Source organism: Helianthus annuus, chromosome 8 (genome assembly GCF_002127325.2).
Source record: "Helianthus annuus cultivar XRQ/B chromosome 8, HanXRQr2.0-SUNRISE, whole genome shotgun sequence".
Taxonomy (NCBI): domain Eukaryota; kingdom Viridiplantae; phylum Streptophyta; class Magnoliopsida; order Asterales; family Asteraceae; genus Helianthus; species Helianthus annuus.
This window is the reverse complement of record NC_035440.2, coordinates 152,516,537-152,534,579: the sequence shown is the minus strand read 5'-3', so window position 1 is coordinate 152,534,579 and position 18,043 is coordinate 152,516,537. Positions and strand designations below refer to the sequence as shown.

The window sequence follows — 18,043 nt, the reverse complement described above, 5'->3', positions numbered from 1 at the left end:
TTCGTTTTAATTTAACAAAATAAACAACATTAAGAACTTATATTATACACCTTCTATAAAAATAATGACGTAATGACGTAATTATAAAACAACGTTAATTTAATAAAATAAACAACGTTTTAATTCAAAAAGGCAACATTCAATCATTCAAAAACAAATTCCCATTCACAACGGCAACTCTCACATAAAAATTTTTTCCTCCAAAAATCCCTACCATACTAATTCAACCAAAAATCCCTACCAAACTAACCCACATCAACCCAAATCAACCCCAACCAAGGCTGTTGTCTTTTTGCACATCCAAAGCGCCTCGCTATGGCCAAAGCGGGGCGCTTTGGCTTTGGTCAACAGACAAGGACTGAGTCCTTGTCTGTTGACCAAAGCCAAAGCGCCCCGCTTTGGCCATAGCGAGGCGCTTTGGATGTGCAAAAAGACAACAGCCGTGTGCGAATAGACCTGACCATTTTTAAACTTTTGGTTTGAAATGATTACTTTCGGCAAAACACAAGGACAAAAACCGCAATTTACTCCAAAACCACCCTCTCCCCTCTCATTAACCCTTAGCTACTGGCAATTCTCTTGTTTCTATATTTTCTCTTTCCTCCGCATCACCTCACCAAAGCCAAAGCGCCCCGCTTTGGCCATAGCGAGGCGCTTTGGATGTGCAAAAAGACAACAGCCGTGTGCGAATAGACCTGGCCATTTTTAAACTTTTGGTTTGAAATGATTACTTTCGGCAAAACACAAGGACAAAAACCGCAATTTACTCCAAAACCACCCTCTCCCCTCTCATTAACCCTTAGCTACTGGCAATTCTCTTGTTTCTATATTTTCTCTTTCCTCCGCATCACCTTCACTACCAAGGATGGAGGGCTTTTAGAAATCTGAAATCAATACGTAGATGAGTTGGAGGAATCTGAAATCATAAATCTCTGGCTTTGAGAATTTATGGTTTGGTGTAAGAAAGAAGCTTTGGCAGGAAATAAATAGGCGTACATGTGACAGAATAAATCATAGTTTAGATAATTTCAATCAAGACATGCATAAATAATTTTTTGATGACGAGACAACAAGAATAAGAATGATTTGATTAAAGTATAGTATAGTAAAGGTCATCTAAAAAATAAAATGGTGATATTATATTATACATAAACACATACGAGATGACATGACTCATCCTCATGGAAGCAGCAAGCAGCATACTACCTGCAATCCTTGAGCAGATAAGAACAAGCCGGACTTGAGAAACTTGAACCTTTGGCAGCTTCGGCTCCTTTGCCAGGTGTGCCACATTCACTGAAATCTAGTACCCGTCTCTCTGTCTGCATAACATTTTGGATCAACTTTCTTAAGTATTTATAAGTTTGGGGAAATCAAAACAAATCAACCCGTTTCACAATTTTGTAAACCAGGTTTGGCGGTTCGGCTGTGATCCCTTGTATTATTTATTTATTTTTCATGAATAAATAAATTTATGTATATACTCAAACCATCTTTATCCATTTAAAAAGTTTAATACAAACTAATGAATTTGAAAAGAAAAAAAAGGGTCCAGACCGCCAAACCAAACCATTTTTGCTGAACCAACCAACTCGGTTGGCCGGTTTCATTTGCAGTTTTCAAAACCACAGTTGGCGGTTCAGCCCAGAATCTTCATAAAAAGAAGCCGAACTGGACTGGAACCTACCAAGAGAATTTCAAAACCACATAAAGCAAGCTTACCAAGAGATTTGATTCTTGGCGACTCTTTTCTGCGTATCTCTTGTTTAATATGGAATCAGGGGTTTCATCTCCCAAGACCTCCTGAGCAGTGGCATAAGCAGTAGCAGTATGCTCACTTAACTGTTTCATCAACCCCAGAGCATCACAACTCCTTTCCCTTGGACTCACAAAGTAACCAATATCCTGCAACATATCATCAAATCACATGACATGACATGCCTACCATCATCTGAAATCAATGTATGAGAGCAGCAACCTTACCTCAATGGTTATATCTGTATCAACCCTTGGGCCAGGCAGAAAAGAAAACCAAGGGGATTTCCATGCAGAGGGAGATTCAAAACTTCTTTTGAAGGGTGTATCACCAAACCTAAGGACATACATATATTATGTATATTAGCAAAACGCTTTGCATCAAAACTCAAGTAAGAATAATAATCCAAGACATAATAGAATCTTCTTACATCCCAAAGGTTTCGACTATTGCAGAATTTTCAACCGAAGATTGCATCGCAGCGGATTCGCTTGGATTATCACAAGATGATGATGATGGCATGGCATGGACTTGAACCTGAGAGTTTTTCTTACGTCCAGAATTGGGTGTATCTGATGATGATATGGTGGTAAACTTATCAGGAGAAAAGAATGACAGGTTATCCAAGTTCCGTTCTGTAAGAATTCCAGATGTCTGCACACCATGAAAATAACCATAAAAAGATTGTAAAAGAAATACAATTTACTGAATTTGAGTTTGCAGTTTTGCACTCACTTTCAGTATTGCACCTTCCTTGTCTGTCACTTGAGAAGAAGCAGGAGCGATATTTTCTTTATCTTGAAGAAATGGCCCAGAATCTTCTTGTTTGTCACTTGATGATGGTGACTGTTGTTTAATGTTAAAATTATTTTCATCAAACATAACCTCTAACCGGGAGAAGTTTGTGGCCAAGTTGGAGAAAGATTCTAGCTTCTTTTCACATCTTTTCTCGGACAAGGGTGAACACAACTCACGATTTCTCTTTTTTAATATAGATGGAGTGCATGTGAAAGTTTTGGCAGCAGATTTCAGTACAGCCTCCGGGCTGTTGGCTCGTGAAGGTGAGTCCCATAATCTGTATGGGCTAAAAGATGACATCATCATCAGCTTTCTAATACCAAGAGGACTATATTCATCATGCTCTCTGTCACATTCACCACTGCCATATTGTACTAGATCACAGCTAAAGAATGGGATGTCCAAGCCTGGGAAACGAGGAGGATCATAAGATAAAACTCCTTTTGTTTCATCAACCGATGATGGATCGTTTACTTGTGCTGCTGCTGCTGCTAAACTACTAGAAGCATCTGTAGCATTAGTAATAGTAGTTGTTGGCACCACCACCTCATTAACATTTTGGGGGAGTTCTTCTGTTTCAATATTAAACTGATGAGAGGATTCACTCGGATAACATGATGTTAGCAGCAAGTCTGAATAATATGATTGTGAGTTTAAAGTAGCATCGTTGGGAACTTGAGCGTCTGTTGATGGTTCAAAAACTGGTTCTGAAGATCTATCAAACTGGTTGCTGCTATCATCAGGAGGTGGGTTGGCACTAAGATTGACAGCACATGTTGGATCAACATCTATACAGTTGATGAATTCCGATTCCTCACTCATGTCCAAAGAAGTAAGATTTTGCCAATCTTTATCCCAGTCATTATTATTATTATGTGAGAAAGAAGAATTTTCAGGTGGTTGGGTTTCGTTTTGATACACTACCATTGCATTATTATGTGAGAAGGAAGAATTTTCAGGTGGTTGGGTTTCGTTTTGATACACAACTATTGCATTGTTATGTGAGAATGAAGAATTTTCAGGTGGTTGGGCTTCATTTTGATACACGACTGCCCCAAAAACCGAACCTTGACTGCATTCAGAGATATCCTCTTTGGGATTGGGAACACTGTCATCATCTCCACTACAAACCCATGATGGAGTAGAAGCAGTTGATTGATTCATGACACCGACAGCTTGAGGCTGTGCAGCAGCAGCAGCAACCAAGCCAGATGAAATGTACGTATCTAGTTTCTTCTTCACTGAACTGTTCCAATGATTCTTAATAGCATTGTCCGACCTGAACAGAAATAATCATTATAATGTAAATGCATTTGTGTTGAACATTTATTATATAATAAAACTAAGCATACCGGCCAGGCAAGAATTTTGTTAACTCTGCCCACTTATTCCCATAAATTTGATGAGCATGAATCAATGCTATTTCCTCTTCCTGAGTCCAGGCTTCCTTGTTTATGTTGGGATTCAAATGATTATGCCACCTGAATAGACAGACAGACAGACGGGATAAGCATGCTTTCAATTGGACAAAAAGTTGAGCTTTTGAAAATGAATAAATCTTACCTCTCCCGACACTGCTTACCAATGCGCCCAGGTAGGTGTTGGGCAATGGTGGACCATTTTTTGGCTCCGTATTGCTCTACTAGACGAATTATCACTTCATCTTCCTGAGGGTTATGGAGAGTCCAGATGATGAGTCATATTTAATACAGGGCAGATAATGCCAGCAGAAACTAGGGTTAATTACCGAAACTATACATAGTGATGAGTGATGTTTTAGCCAATTTGAAATATATTCATTTTCTTTTGCAGTTAACAAAAGCAATAGAAATTGCTGAGTGTGAAACAACACATTAATTCAAACTTGTTAATGGTCAATATTGTCTGTCTGTCTGCATATAAACAAAAAACTTATGACTAACCTCTTTTGACCATGGACCTTTAACAAGCTCGGGGTTCAAAACTTTCTGCCACCGGTGCAAGCACTGAACATCAGTTCGATCCTTGAAACACTCAGCTGAACATGTCATAATGTCAGGAATAAGGAATTTAAAAAAAAAGGAAAGGGAATTCTCTAATAATAGTATTCATCCATCCTTAACAGTAACCTTTAAGAAAAAAAAAACATCATAAATGAAGAAATATTACCTATTTTTTTCCAGTTCTTGCCATTGAACTGCTGAACAGCTTTACATAATATTTCATCCTACAAGTGAAGAAACATTGCAGCAGCTTAAAAAAAGTGCCCTTGTAACATATATAATAATGGTATATGGGAAGACGATACAAATACAGCACACAAGGTATGTAATAGCACACACCTCTTCTGCAGACCACTGCCCCTTTGTCGATCGCCTTGTAGGCCCACTTGTCCTCCTATAAACAGTAGCATACTTGTTCAATCCAGTATACATACACACATACATATGACTAGTAAATCATAACTGACATACCCATTTAGAGATCGCATTTTCTCAATTCCTTTAGAAGAACAAGCCATCATCTCCATAGCTGATCCAGGGGCATTACTTCTTACAAAAGTTGGTAATAAAACTACCTGCACACCGAATTCTAGTAGGAAACCCTAATTAGCTTTAGAGGAACATGAATTGCACAAATTGAATCAAAACCAAAAGTTTTCAGTTGATTAATTATATCCTACAACTGCACATGAACCCAAATCCGATCAATTAGCGTTCTGAAGAAGAAGAAGAAAAAAACCCTAATAATCAACGAATGAAAAAGGCCAAAAATTTCAAACCACCAAGGCTAAGAAAAGGGCGTAAGATGAGCATATCGATCGTTTTGAGATTGAATCGGGTAGTTTGATCCTCTAAACCCTAAAAGACGCAAACTTATTTGAAATTGAAAACTGTAAAGGAAGTATAAACTTACAAGCGCCGTCGAAGATCCTCCTCTAAACCATCAAATTAGAAGCAGCAAACAAGCGACGCTCTGATAGATCTGCGATCAGACAATAGATAATAGATAGATAGCAGCAGGGAAGAGAGAGAGAGAAGAGGAGGAGGAGAAGGAGGAGAGAGAGCAAACGGTCTAATGGAAATTCAAAAAAAACTAGAGGGGGCAATCAACACTTTAAACCCATCAATTGAAAATTATTTATTTATTGTTATAAATATAGGCAAAAGATCAAATACAAATAATCTTAACATACTAAACATACAAATTGAAGGAAAACCCAAAAAGACAAGGTGGCATTTTTGTAATTACCACCAACTATCAAAGTTACAACCAAAAATACCTAAAAAAACACAAATTTTTTTTTTAACATTTTTTATTAAAAAATCGCTACATTTCGTTAGAAAAAAAAAAAAAAAATTTTGGCTGCTACTAAAAGTAGCGATTTTTTAATAAAAAATGTTAAAAAGATAAAATAAAATAATTTGTGTGTTTTTTTTTTATTTTTTTAGATTTTTTTAGGTTTTTTAGGGGGTTTAGTTTTTAGCATTTTAGCTTGGGGGGGGGGGGGTTAGGTTTTTTTTAGGTTTTTGGGGGTGGGGGGGGGGTTAGGTTTTTTTTAGGTTTTTAGGGGGTGGGGTTAGGTTTTTTTAGGTTTTTGGGGGGTGGGGGGTAGGTTTTTTTTAGGTTTTTGGGGGGGTGGGGGGTTTAGGTTTTTTTTGAGGGTGGGGGGAGTGGTTAGGTTTTTTAGGTATATTTGTAGAGTAACTTTGATAGTTATTGATAATTACAAAAATGTCACCTTGTCTTTTTGAGTTTTCCTTCAATTTGTATGTTTAGTATGTTAAGATTATTTGTACAAGAACTTTACCCTAAGAAAACAATATATCTTTAGAAACCTCATTTATTGTACGGGTTGAATAAATATAATTTTATATATTAAATAATAAAAGGCTGTATCTATAAGAACCATATTGTACGGGTTGAATAAATGTAGTTTTATATACCAAATAAAAAAATTATATCTTTAAAACCACGTGTATTACACGGGTTGAATAAATAAATTTTATATACTAAATAAGAAAACAATATATCTTTAAAAACCTCATTTATTGCACGAGTTGAATAAATATAATTTTATATATTAAATAATAAAAGGTTGTATCTATAAGAACCATATTGTACGGGTTGAATAAATGTAGTTTTATATACCAAATAAAAAAATTATATCTTTAAAACCACGTGTATTACACGGGTTGAATAAATGTAATATTGTTTACCAAGTAATAAAAAAATTTTACATCTTTATAAATATGCGCATTACACGGTTTGAATAAGTGTAACTTTCTGTACTAAATAATAAAAATATATATATACTTAAAAAACCCTGTGTATTGTACGAATTCAATAAATCTAATTTTATATAACAAATAATAAAAAGTTATATCTTAAGAAACCTCATGTATTACATGGGTCGAGTAAATGTAATTTTGTATAGTGCAAATAAAAATATTTAATATTTAATATATTAATACAAAGTTTGGTTTTTATTGAAATTGGTATGTGTTTACAATTATTTTTTAAATAACATATATATATCGATTTTTTTTAAAAAATATCGTATCCCTCGAAATCACGGGCCTTATGTGAAAGTTCTCCCCGCACACAGTGGAGGCTGCCCCGTGGATTGTTGGTAGCGGATGATGATTGCGGCTAGTGTCTTGTGTCTGTTTTTTATTTGTAGTGGCCTCCTTGTTTGTTTGGAGTGTGTCCTTTGCGTTGTCTTGTTGTCTCGTTTGTTTTCGAGTTGTAACTCCCCTGTTTCATGTTGCTTGGGAGAACTGTGAAGTGCTTTTGCTTCACACTTGGTTTTATTTTTAATATAAAATTCACCGGGGTAACCCTTTACCCAAAAAAAAAAAGTTCTCCCCGCACACTATAGCCGGCTATAGGTGTGTGGCTTGTTGTAAAATAAAAGAGTACAAATAATAAAAATTATTGAATGTTGAAAAACCAAAGCGTTTGGTTAGCCTCTTAGTTCATAAAATATTGTTTTTTTTAATTTTCGCGGCAAAGTGAATAATAGAGGAGATTTATGCGGGTCCAATGAAATAAACGAATATCTATATCTTAAAAAACCTCATGTATTACATGGGTCGAGTAAATGTAATTTTGTATAGTGAAAATAAAAATATTTAATATATTAATACAAAGTTTGGTTTTTATTGAAATTGGTATGTGTTTACAATTTATTTTAAATAACATATATATATCGAATTTTTAAAAAAATATCGTATCCCTCGAAATCACGGGCCTTATGTGAAAGTTCTCCCCGCACACCATAGCCGGCTATAGGTGTGTGGCTTGTTGTAAAATAAAAGAGTACAAATAATAAAAATTATTGAATGTTGAAAATCCAAAGCGTTTGGTTAGCCTCTTAGTTCATAAAATATTGATTTTTTTTTTAACTTTCGCGGTAAAGTGAATAATAGTGGAGATTTATGCGGGTCCAATGAAATAAATGAATATCATTTAAAGATAGTTTTTGGTATACCAGAAAATCCATATGATATTAAACTAATAATATTTAGTAGAAGAGTTATCTATAATATAAGATATTAAACTAAATAATATTAAACTAAAATAATAATTATCTATAAGATATTAAACTAAAATACTAATTATCTATAAGGAGATGGCCTAATATGATGACAAGTGTCCTAAAAGTGGTTTCTTTTATTATATAATATAGATATAGATTATATATTATATACTAGGTTATCACCCGGGATTGCTTCCCGGGCTCGAGAAACTTATTTATATTAATTATTAATGATCGATATATTAACAAAATAATACAAATATATTGACATATTATATAAATCACTTTCAAAATGTTGCTTGGTTTTAAAAGGCATGAGGCGCTACCGTGCGTTTTGATTCCAAAAGTCAATGCGTATTAACTATAAAAAACATCAACACCATGAGTATTATATTACAAAATGCAAGATATCTTCAATTTATTGGTTAGTCCAATCCATTTGCCAAAACCTACAAAAATTACTCACATCAGTGTTAACAATTCAACAATAGAAGGAAAACGACACACCAAACTCTTCAGAAAAACACAAAACCAACAACTGAAGAAAAAATGATACACTAAATGCTTTAGGAGAACACAAAGTTTTCATTCACGCATATATACAAACAGCTAGCGTGCACGTTATAATCCAATCCATCAAAGGCCAAAATAGGATAAATAAAGTCTCCATAACAGTAGGCATACATAAACAAAAAAATTACATTCAAGCATATATACAAACCCTTAGATGGTTGTTATTAATACCATTTGACATAGTTACTTTAGCATTTTTCAATCCAAACAAACGTATTTGATATGATAAAGTAGCTTACTTATGTTGTCTTCAGCAATGCAAAATCCTCAACACCGAGACATATCGAGCGAGCTTTTTCCGAGCTAAATCCGAGCGAGTTTCGAGCGAGCTCCGAGCCGCGAGCTTTTTGGACAGCCCTAGAAATGTGTGATCCAAAACCAAACTAAAACAAAAAAAAAATTAAAACTGGATCAACAGACACAAACTAAAACTTTTAACTAACGATTGAAACATATTTTTTTTGCATGATTAGCACCATGTTATTATAACAAAAGAAAAATACTGTTAGGTGTTAATGTCACTTTCCTAAGTTTTATACCTTTATGGTATTTGTCAACAAACTCATTTGATAAAAAAAATCATTAATAAAGATGTTAAATGCTTGAAACGGGTGTCTACCCTTTCATTGATGTGACCTCTGTAGGTCATGCAACAAGCACCAGTCGAGGCCCCCTCTAAGCTGGTTTTTTTAAGGTCCCAAAGCTTTAGTCGTAAATACCCTTTGTAGCCTCGTATATACCCCTATGCACAATCACATCCAGTCCCTGAACAATACAACAATTTAATAAACATACATAAAATTAAATAACATATAGCTTACATAACGGATATTCAAGAAAGTTGTACCTCGAACTGAATAGGTTCAAAAAGAAGATTAGTGATGCGTGTGTAGTGTTATAGGTTTATATATATATTTTAAGCCCGTTTACACTTTTTTAGCCAAGTTTTAAATTTATAAAATGTGACAACTCGGACCTTAGACTTGCTTTGATGTAACGTTACGTGCTTATGAGAACTGAATTATATGATTTTAAATGAATGTTTGTTTATGTGCATTATGTGTGTATGTATGTTATGTGTTGCACGAGCCCAAACTACACACTAAAACCCGATTGCACATTATAACCGGTCACACAAGCCCTTTGGGCCACCCCTTGTTCACGGATCCATTAGGCAGCCGAGTGGGCTCGGCCCACTCCCCACTCGCAAACACAAAACCACATGTGAGGGTTTGATTTTGATTGTTTTGCAAAAACACCACACACACAAACCCTAGGCGATTTCCTCTCCTTCTCTCGTGTGCTTGGAACCGACGGCAAGAACATCCCCATTCGGATCGTTCTCTTCTCCTTCCCTAATCCGGTTAGTGTGATTGTGATTTGTATTGTTAGATAGCATGTTGTTTATACGTGATTTCATGTTCATTCGGATAGTTGTTGATGATGTGTGATGATAATACTCTTGTTAATCGGTTTTATAGTCACGAAATCGGAATTGTATGATGTTGATTAATCCATGGTTAGGTGCTGTGATTTGGGTCGTGGTTTGTTGATAAGGTTTTTTTTGATAAATGTTTATAAGTTCTTGAATGCATGATCTAATAATCGGCTATCATATATTGTTTCGGGTATTAGAATTGATAGGCTACGGGGTAGTTATATTTCAAGGATTAATCTAATTGAATGTTATAAGATATGGTTCATATGCACAATTACTGATTTATTTGCTGGTTCGATGTTCTTGGATTGTTATGAATATGCATGAAATCTGAATTAACTGTTGATTGATCGGAATTGCGAAACTGTCCAAGGTGTTAGCTGAAATCACGGAGTTTAATTGACTAGAATTATGGAAACCAGTTACACACACACGGTTGCGACTCGGTATCACCATTGCGACTCGAAAAGCAACAGCACGAACCGCAACCATGGTTGCGAGTCATATCGCGACTCGTAACCAGACCATGATGAGCCGAGATCACCATTGCGACTCGCAACTAGCTGTTGCGACTCGTAATCCCCGGTTGCGACTCGAGATCGCCGGTTGCGACTCGAGACTGGTTAATGCACGTACATTGTTTGGGCCTTCACTGTCACGGGCCCAATCAGTTGGGCCCAATGATTTGATTTGTGGACTGTTTGTTATTGGACTTGTATGCGTTTACTATTTGGGCCGATTAAGAATCTGGACTGATTAGATTGGGCCGTTATATGAATTGGCTGAATGTTAATTGGGTTGGGTGACTTTCGGGCTTAGACATTGGATCGCACATGAATATTAATGCTATGCTCTTACCTGTTTACATGTATACGTGATGGTAACGTGTTAACATATGTGATGCACACGCGTATTACCTTAGTCAAAACCTGACTTGTATAATAACCATGATAGGACGTGGTTGACCATTTACTTGCTACCTGTACTCTTTGTGTATCTGCCGAGCAAACCAAGGTGAGTTCACACAGCCAAGGCATGGGATTCCCGGGTTGGGAATTGGGTTGGATATGTTGATATTGAAAGAGTTACTCGTACTTACGCATTCACTAGACTATAGACCATCGTCCTCAGGATAGTCAGGACACGTTACGTAAAGCCTACGTAACCCAGTATTTGCCATTTGTCTCCCGGGTCGGGAGGACACGTTACGTAAAGCCTACGTAACCCAATACCTTCTACTGTCTTCCGGGTCGGAAGGACACGCTGCGTAAAGCCTACGTAGCCCCCACGCGTACCACTGTCCTCGGGGAAGGGCACGTCACGTAAAGCCTACGTGACCCAGTACGTATTCCTGTTCTCGGTAAAGAAGAACACATGGTTGGAAGTTAGTCTAGTAAGTACCACTAATGAGAAGCCCTCATTAGTAAGGATAAACGTGGGAAGCCCCCACCGGTAATATAAACACAAGGTTTGGGAAGCCCCCACCTTTAGTACACACTAGTATGGGAAGCCCCCACTAGTTATACTTGTGCACTATGTTATGAACTTACTTTCTGTGAATTCGCTCAACTAGTTTGTTGATTATTTGCTGCATGCCTTGCAGGACCTTAGGTATACTTGGAGCTTGCACCAGAGGAGAAGCGGGTCGTTGTGGACAAGAACATGTGAATGCTTATTAAACACTTTTACATTCACACATCGATACTTACGTTTTGGGTTTTACAGTTCATGCTTCCGCTACTTAAACAATGTTTGGTTTTGAAACATCAATCATGTTATGATGAATTACATTAATTACTTTTATTATTAAATGCTATGTTTGATATGATTGATGGCTTGACCCTGGTCAGTCACGCCTCCAAGCGGTGGTACTCCGCGTGTGGGTTTTTGGGGGTGTGACATAAAACATGATATTTACTAACACTAAACACACATATGGGCAAGTGCACCCATCTTGGACGTAGTATAGTGTTGGTAAGATATCGAGGTCGTCCAAGGACACAAGAACTTTTAGTACCGGTTTATCCTCAACGTCTAATCAAATTAAAAAGTTAGAAAAATGTTTTAAACTAGAAAAATAAAACTAACTAATAATGCTGAAAAATAAAATAAAAATAAAAACAGATAGACAAGATGAATCACTTGGATCCGACTCGTGTGTAGTGTAACCTTTGATTATTTCCGCACTTTTGCACTTTTTAAGAGATTATCTTAGTTATTGTAGTAGGCCCCTCTTTTGAAGGTGACGTTACCCTCAACCCAGTAGTTTGAGTCAGCAAGGATACAATCCTAAAGGGTCGGATTATTGAAAGATAATTAATTAAGTTATTCATGCATAATGTGGTAGGCCCTTCTTTTGAAGGTGACGTTACCCTCGGCTAAGTAGTCTGAGTCAGCAGGGATATAGTCCTAAGTAGCCGGGTTAAAGTTTTAATAGTAGCTTACTTATGAGGGGATCAAAGAGTTTGGACCCCCGCCATCCAATACCGGTGGGTATTGAAGGAGATCCTACTAAATTTGACCCAGGTCCTTTGCAGGATCTATACACTGAACAATGGCAAGACTCTTACCAAACCGTTCCCTTAACCCCCGACCAGGTAGCCAACATATCTCCATATAGACCGTGGAGATATGAATGGTGAAAATCTTTTATTTTATATAGACAGTAAAATAATGCCAAGACACCACGGACAAACGATAAGGAAGAATCACCTTCAACATAAGAAACTAGTTATTAAAGTCATAAATACATAACCAAATAAAAAGTGCGAAAAGATTAAAAATAAAAAGTATTACACTAAACACTTGACTTCATCAAGTGATGTAAGAGACTTAGGCAAACATGGCCTTTGATTGTCAAGAACTCTTACGATCAATCTTGGATCCCGAGACGACTCACACACTCTATGATGGATGATGGTGGTGGATGATGGTGTTGTGATGGTGGTGGGTGGTGGGTGAAGTGTGAGAGAGGTGGTGTGTCAAGGGATGGTTTGCAAATGAGGCAAGCACCCCTATTTATAGCCTAAACAACAGCTCGGGCACGGCCCCGTGTCCATTGGGCACGACCCCGTGTCCATCCTCCTTCTCTTTCTTCATTAATTGCAGTTTGTCTACATTAGTTGACCACGCCCCCGTGTCCGCTTAGCACGACCCCATGTGCAGAAGCGTATCTGTACTATCAAGATTTCCCTAGATTCTGCGAATCTTAGAGTTGACCACAGCCCCGTGTCCGCTAAGCACGACCCCGTGGTGGGCGATAGAAGCTTCTACAACTTTGTCTTTTCTGCTGACACTTGGGCACGCCCCCGTGCTCATTGAGCACGGGGCGTGTTCAGTATTCTGTTTTCTTGTTTTTCCTTGGGAAGATGCTGTCGGGGGGTCGGGCATGCTACGTTTGTTCCTTTTCTTGTATTTATGTTAGATTTGGCTGCCTTTTTGCTTCTTTTGTTCATTTGAGCTCATTTAATCCTGAAAATACAAAAGGAAGACAAAAACACACTTTTTCCAACATTAGTACTAAAAAAAGGGTTAGTTTTATGCCACAATTGATGTAATTTATATGTTGCATTTTGTGCACATCAAATACCCCCATACTTGAATCTTTGCTTGTACTCAAGCAAAACTCTTTATAATGTGGTTTTACACTCCCAAATGGAATGGGTAGAAGAGAAGGTTTTTGGGCTTGTCATAGAGTGTCGGGATTTCCAAGATTCTTTATTAAGTTTTTATTTTTATTTATTTACAATCCTATTCGTCATGATTTATTAAAAACATTACATAAGATAAATTACTTATTAGGGCATAACATACCTTTTTAAAATTCCATTTATATACAAGTTCACATACTTCACGGGGATTCACTCAACACTCGGCCGAAGATATATTTTTAGTAAGTCACTCAAGAGCGGCATGGAACTTACTCCTACCATAAGCTTGCCAAGCAATCAATCCTCCTCCTTTTTAACTATGCACCTTTGTAAATATCAAGAGGACTTTTGGGGTGAAGGGTTAGGCTTGGGCTAAAGGTGGGTGGTTGGGTTAGTGGTTAGTAAAAAGGGCGAAAGGGTAAAAAGCATCGGTTTTTCGGAAGACTTTTTATTTTTCATAACTTTTTATTTTGATGAAGCATTTCTTTTAAACAAAGTTAATTTTTTTTTGATAAACTTGTTTGTTTATTTCTTTTGGCTTTATCATCATTTTTTTAACGAAGTCATAAGAAAAACCGAGCCTTATTACTAAAATAAAGGGTTTAAAATGAAAAAGGGTTTTGGTGGGTAAAAGGGTGTTTGTTTTGGGTTAAGAAATGAAAAGGTTTAGGCTCAAAGGGGTTAACGAGGGGGATTTTGGGTAGGTGGTAAAAAAAAAAAGAAAAATAATGGTGTAGAAATAAAAAAAAGTTAGTCCTAATGCCTCCATCATTTACTTACTCGGGTTTAAGTTGGTAAGGACCGGGAATGTATCGTCGTGGCAAGTTCTAGAGTCGTAAGAACCAAGCGGCTATTCACACAAGAAACGAAGAATGAGCATTTAGTTTAAAGATATGTATTTGTATGCTCAATAAAGTCTCAAAACTCACTTTTTGTGGGAATGAGTTTTTATGTGATCAAGTATATATAATCAAATTTTAACTAAACTTGTCATGCCGTTTCATAATTTTCTTATATTGGTTCTTTTTTTTATCACGACGCTATCGGTCGTAAATTTATAAAAATATAACCTTTTTTAGAACTTGAAATTCCCAAATTAAACCTAGATAAGTAAAAAAAAGTGAATTTTTTTTTGAAAAAATTTGGGGTGATTTAGCGGTTCCAATAGAGTTTTGTGTAAGGCTTGTAATTAGGACTTGCAAGATTGAAGGTTTTAGCATCCCCCCCACACTTAAATTACACTCTGTCCTCAATGTGTCCCAAAAATAAGTTTTTAGCTTGATTGAATGTGTAAAAAGGTGTGGAAAAGCAAAATTTTATGTTACTGGGCGTCTAGACACGGCCCCGTGCTCGATGAGCACGACCCCGTGTTCAGAGTGCCAGTAACGAAAACTTACAGAAGGTGGACACGGGGGCGTGTTGGCTGGGCACGACCCCGTGTCTGGCAAAAATATGCAGAATTAAACAAACAGCAGGTCTGGGGAAGTGGGCACGAGGGCGTGTTGGCTGGACACGACCCCGTGTAGACAATCTACAAAGGTGAAAAAAAAACAGGTTTCTGGCTTCGGTTCTCCTGTCCCGACTTTAGTAGCACTAATGTTTAGTGCTCTAAGCCTCGTATGTACCTGTTTTATCAATAAACACTACACCAAACCATAGCAAACATCCTAAATTACCATAGTTCAACATCCACATCACATAGTTAAAAAAAAAAGAAAAACAAATGCAGAAAATAAAAAGAGTTAAAGGAAAGTAAATTGTTCAACACTCGGCACGCAGGCCGGAAATTGTTCAAAAGAAAAGAGGGTTAACCTGTGGGACCTTCTACCAGCTGCTTCATCCTCTACTCCACCCGCCTAGTCCATGTGCTCATCCTCATCATCACGTCCTCCTCCGTGCCCCGCCATGTACTCCCGGATGTTCCCGATGTCATCCTGAATGTCGGAGATGTTTCTCTCAATTGCTCCGACCCGGGTGTACGTGTTGCTCGCCAAGTTATAGGTGTTCCAGGTGCACATGAGGTTTTCCTGCAACAAATCATGTAAACTTTGGAAGTTAGGAAAACCGCCTCCTTGTGAGGAGGGTTGGCCCGGATCACCATGGGGCTGTTATTGGTATTGAGGAGGTGGTTGGAACTGTGGAGCATGAAGGATAAGTGCCTCTTACGGGTTCCATGCATGCCCTTAGACTCGTTGGAAGCTAACCGACCCGTCTTCGGCTTCATAGATCAAGTTCATGGAGCGACAGATGTGTATGTCCACTCTTCCCGACCATGGGCTCCTTTTGAAAGACTGAGGCATGTTCACGAAGCGCTTGAAGAGATGGTATATCCACCCCCCGAAGAAGATAGGGGTTGGTGGAGTAGCAAGCCGGTTCCAATGCATGTTTCGGAGCAGGAGGTACGGAACATCGAGGTGTCTGCGGGTATGAATGCAATGAAGAACTGTCAGATCTCTCAGCCCAACAACGCCACTGCTATCATGCCTCTGATTAAGAGAGTAGGTGAGGACTCGATGAATATATCGGTAAAGAGGGTCCCTCAACCTAGTGCTCTTAGTGCTGCTCGGGTTGTAGTGCCCATCTCCTATTTGAGCCCAAGCGGCTTGGCGTTCGTCTTCTCCTAGTTCACGTAACCCTCCAGTGTTTTCTTCATTACCCGCATCTTCTTCCGCATACAACCCTACCATCGACCCAAACTGTGCCATCGAAATTGAGTACTTGGTTCCCCCACATCGGAATTCTACCCCATCATTATCAAATGGGTCGCACCTTGAATTGAACACGAGTGTGCTATAGAATTCCAGAGTATATTCGGGGACCGAGCGAAGGCGAGTAGTAAGGGTGACTCTCAGCGGCCCGGTGACTAGGTTGTTGAAGCGGTCCCATTGGTTCACTAATCCCAAAAGATCTGTGCACACTTGTCTTGGGTATTCCTCCGGTCTGGTTCGAAGCACATCGTATCTTGCTCTAGCGTCGAGCTCACTTGCATTGAACCTTGTAAATTCTTCGACATCTGAAAGAATATACCAAAAGTTAGCACGAAACAGAGAAATTTTCGGAGAAAACCGCAAACAGCTAGCTGGACACGGCCCCGTGTTCAGCGGACACGACCCCGTGTCCAGACGTCTGTTACTTAAAAACTTCATTTTTCGACCCGGTCCCAAAAACTTGAAAATTTTTGGTCCAGTAGGTGCGGTTTCCCCCAAAAATGAAACCCCAAGTGCCGTTTTTCCCAAAACAAACCGTTTACCCCTTCAATTTTATATTTTTCGGATAAAAAATAAGGGTTTGGGGTTTTTGTGAGAAATCGGGCGAATCTTTGAACAATACAAGTGGATTTACTTCCTATAACACTAATCTAAACTAATGCTAACAGATTTATGCAAAAATTTGAGGTTCGATCCGGATGAAGTTCAAGAACCCTAGATTTTCCCCAAATTTTTGATGTTTTAACTACATGCAAGTGCTTAATCTAACTACTAATGATGATAGAATCATACCTTGATGTTGTTAGAAGTAGAGGAGATGTCGAAATTCTGCGGAAAATCGCCTGAACCAGAGAGTTTTCGGGGAAACGGGGCGTGTGGAAATGAAGAAACTATTTGGAAAAGGGGTTTTATCCCGACAGTCGCGCGGACACGCCCCGTGTCCAGCGGACACGGCCTCGTGCCGAGCAAAATTAAAAAAAATTTTAAGTGCTCGTGTGAGTGCCCTGTTTTCCCAAAACTCGGTTAGAAGACTTACCGATTAAGATGTCATCCCGTTTGTTCGTAACTTACCAGGTATGATGTTGATGCTTTTACTCTTCGACCGTTTGAAGCGAGATTTCTTCCTCCTCACCCTCAATGAATCCTTGATAGAGTTTCAGCCATTGGCCATTGACTTTGAATGGGATTCCATTCCGAGATTTAATTTCTACCGCACCGTGTGGAAAAATATGGGTGATAGAAAAAGGTCCTGACCACGTAGACTTTAATTTTCCAGGAAATAATCGAAGTCGTGAATTAAACAAAAGAACTTGATCTCCTACTCGAAATTCATTAGGTTTAATGTGTTTATCATGCAAATTTTTCATTCTTTCCTTATAAATTTCAGAGTTAGAGTATGCATAATTCCTTAATTCGTCTAATTCTTTTAATTGACAAAATCGATTTTTACCAGCAAATTCTAAATCTAAGTTTACATTTTTAATTACCCAGTAGGCCTTGTGAGCTATTTCTACTGGCAAATGACAACTTTTTCCATAAACGAGCTTATATGGGGTTTTACCTATTGTTGTTTTATAAGCAGTTCGAAAAGCCCATAAA

At 37.9% G+C, this 18,043-nt stretch overlaps 1 protein-coding gene across 2 annotated transcripts; it reads right to left on the bottom strand.

Moving 5' to 3' along the window:
- Nucleotides 1-1,067: 1,067 nt before the first annotated feature.
- LOC110873799 (transcription factor MYB3R-4) lies at nucleotides 1,068-5,627 on the bottom strand. Of its 2 annotated transcripts, none has more exons than XM_022122813.2 (12): nucleotides 5,450-5,627; nucleotides 5,008-5,125; nucleotides 4,876-4,930; nucleotides 4,703-4,760; nucleotides 4,477-4,571; nucleotides 4,118-4,221; nucleotides 3,907-4,035; nucleotides 2,492-3,833; nucleotides 2,187-2,410; nucleotides 1,984-2,092; nucleotides 1,723-1,905; nucleotides 1,068-1,322 (listed from the first exon to the last, which is right to left on the bottom strand). In XM_022122813.2, exons 2-12 carry the CDS (start codon nucleotides 5,061-5,063, stop codon nucleotides 1,203-1,205), a joined length of 2,475 nt encoding a protein of 824 aa, XP_021978505.1. In that variant the 5' UTR covers nucleotides 5,064-5,125; nucleotides 5,450-5,627; the 3' UTR covers nucleotides 1,068-1,202. The 2 variants fall into 2 exon arrangements, with proteins under 2 accessions (XP_021978505.1, XP_035832461.1); XM_035976568.1 differs by having other exon boundaries at nucleotides 5,008-5,111.
- Nucleotides 5,628-18,043: the final 12,416 nt, after the last annotated feature.

Excerpts from the sequence above, each read along its gene's own strand:
- LOC110873799 (XM_022122813.2), bottom strand. The coding sequence starts at position 5,063 with ATGGAGATGATGGCTTGTTCTTCTAAAGGAATTGAGAAAATGCGATCT. Across the intron at positions 4,761-4,875 it reads GGCAGTGGTCTGCAGAAGAG|GATGAAATATTATGTAAAGC; the intron begins GTGTGTGCTATT and ends CTTCACTTGTAG. Across the intron at positions 4,036-4,117 it reads GGTAAGCAGTGTCGGGAGAG|GTGGCATAATCATTTGAATC; the intron begins GTAAGATTTATT and ends CTGTCTATTCAG.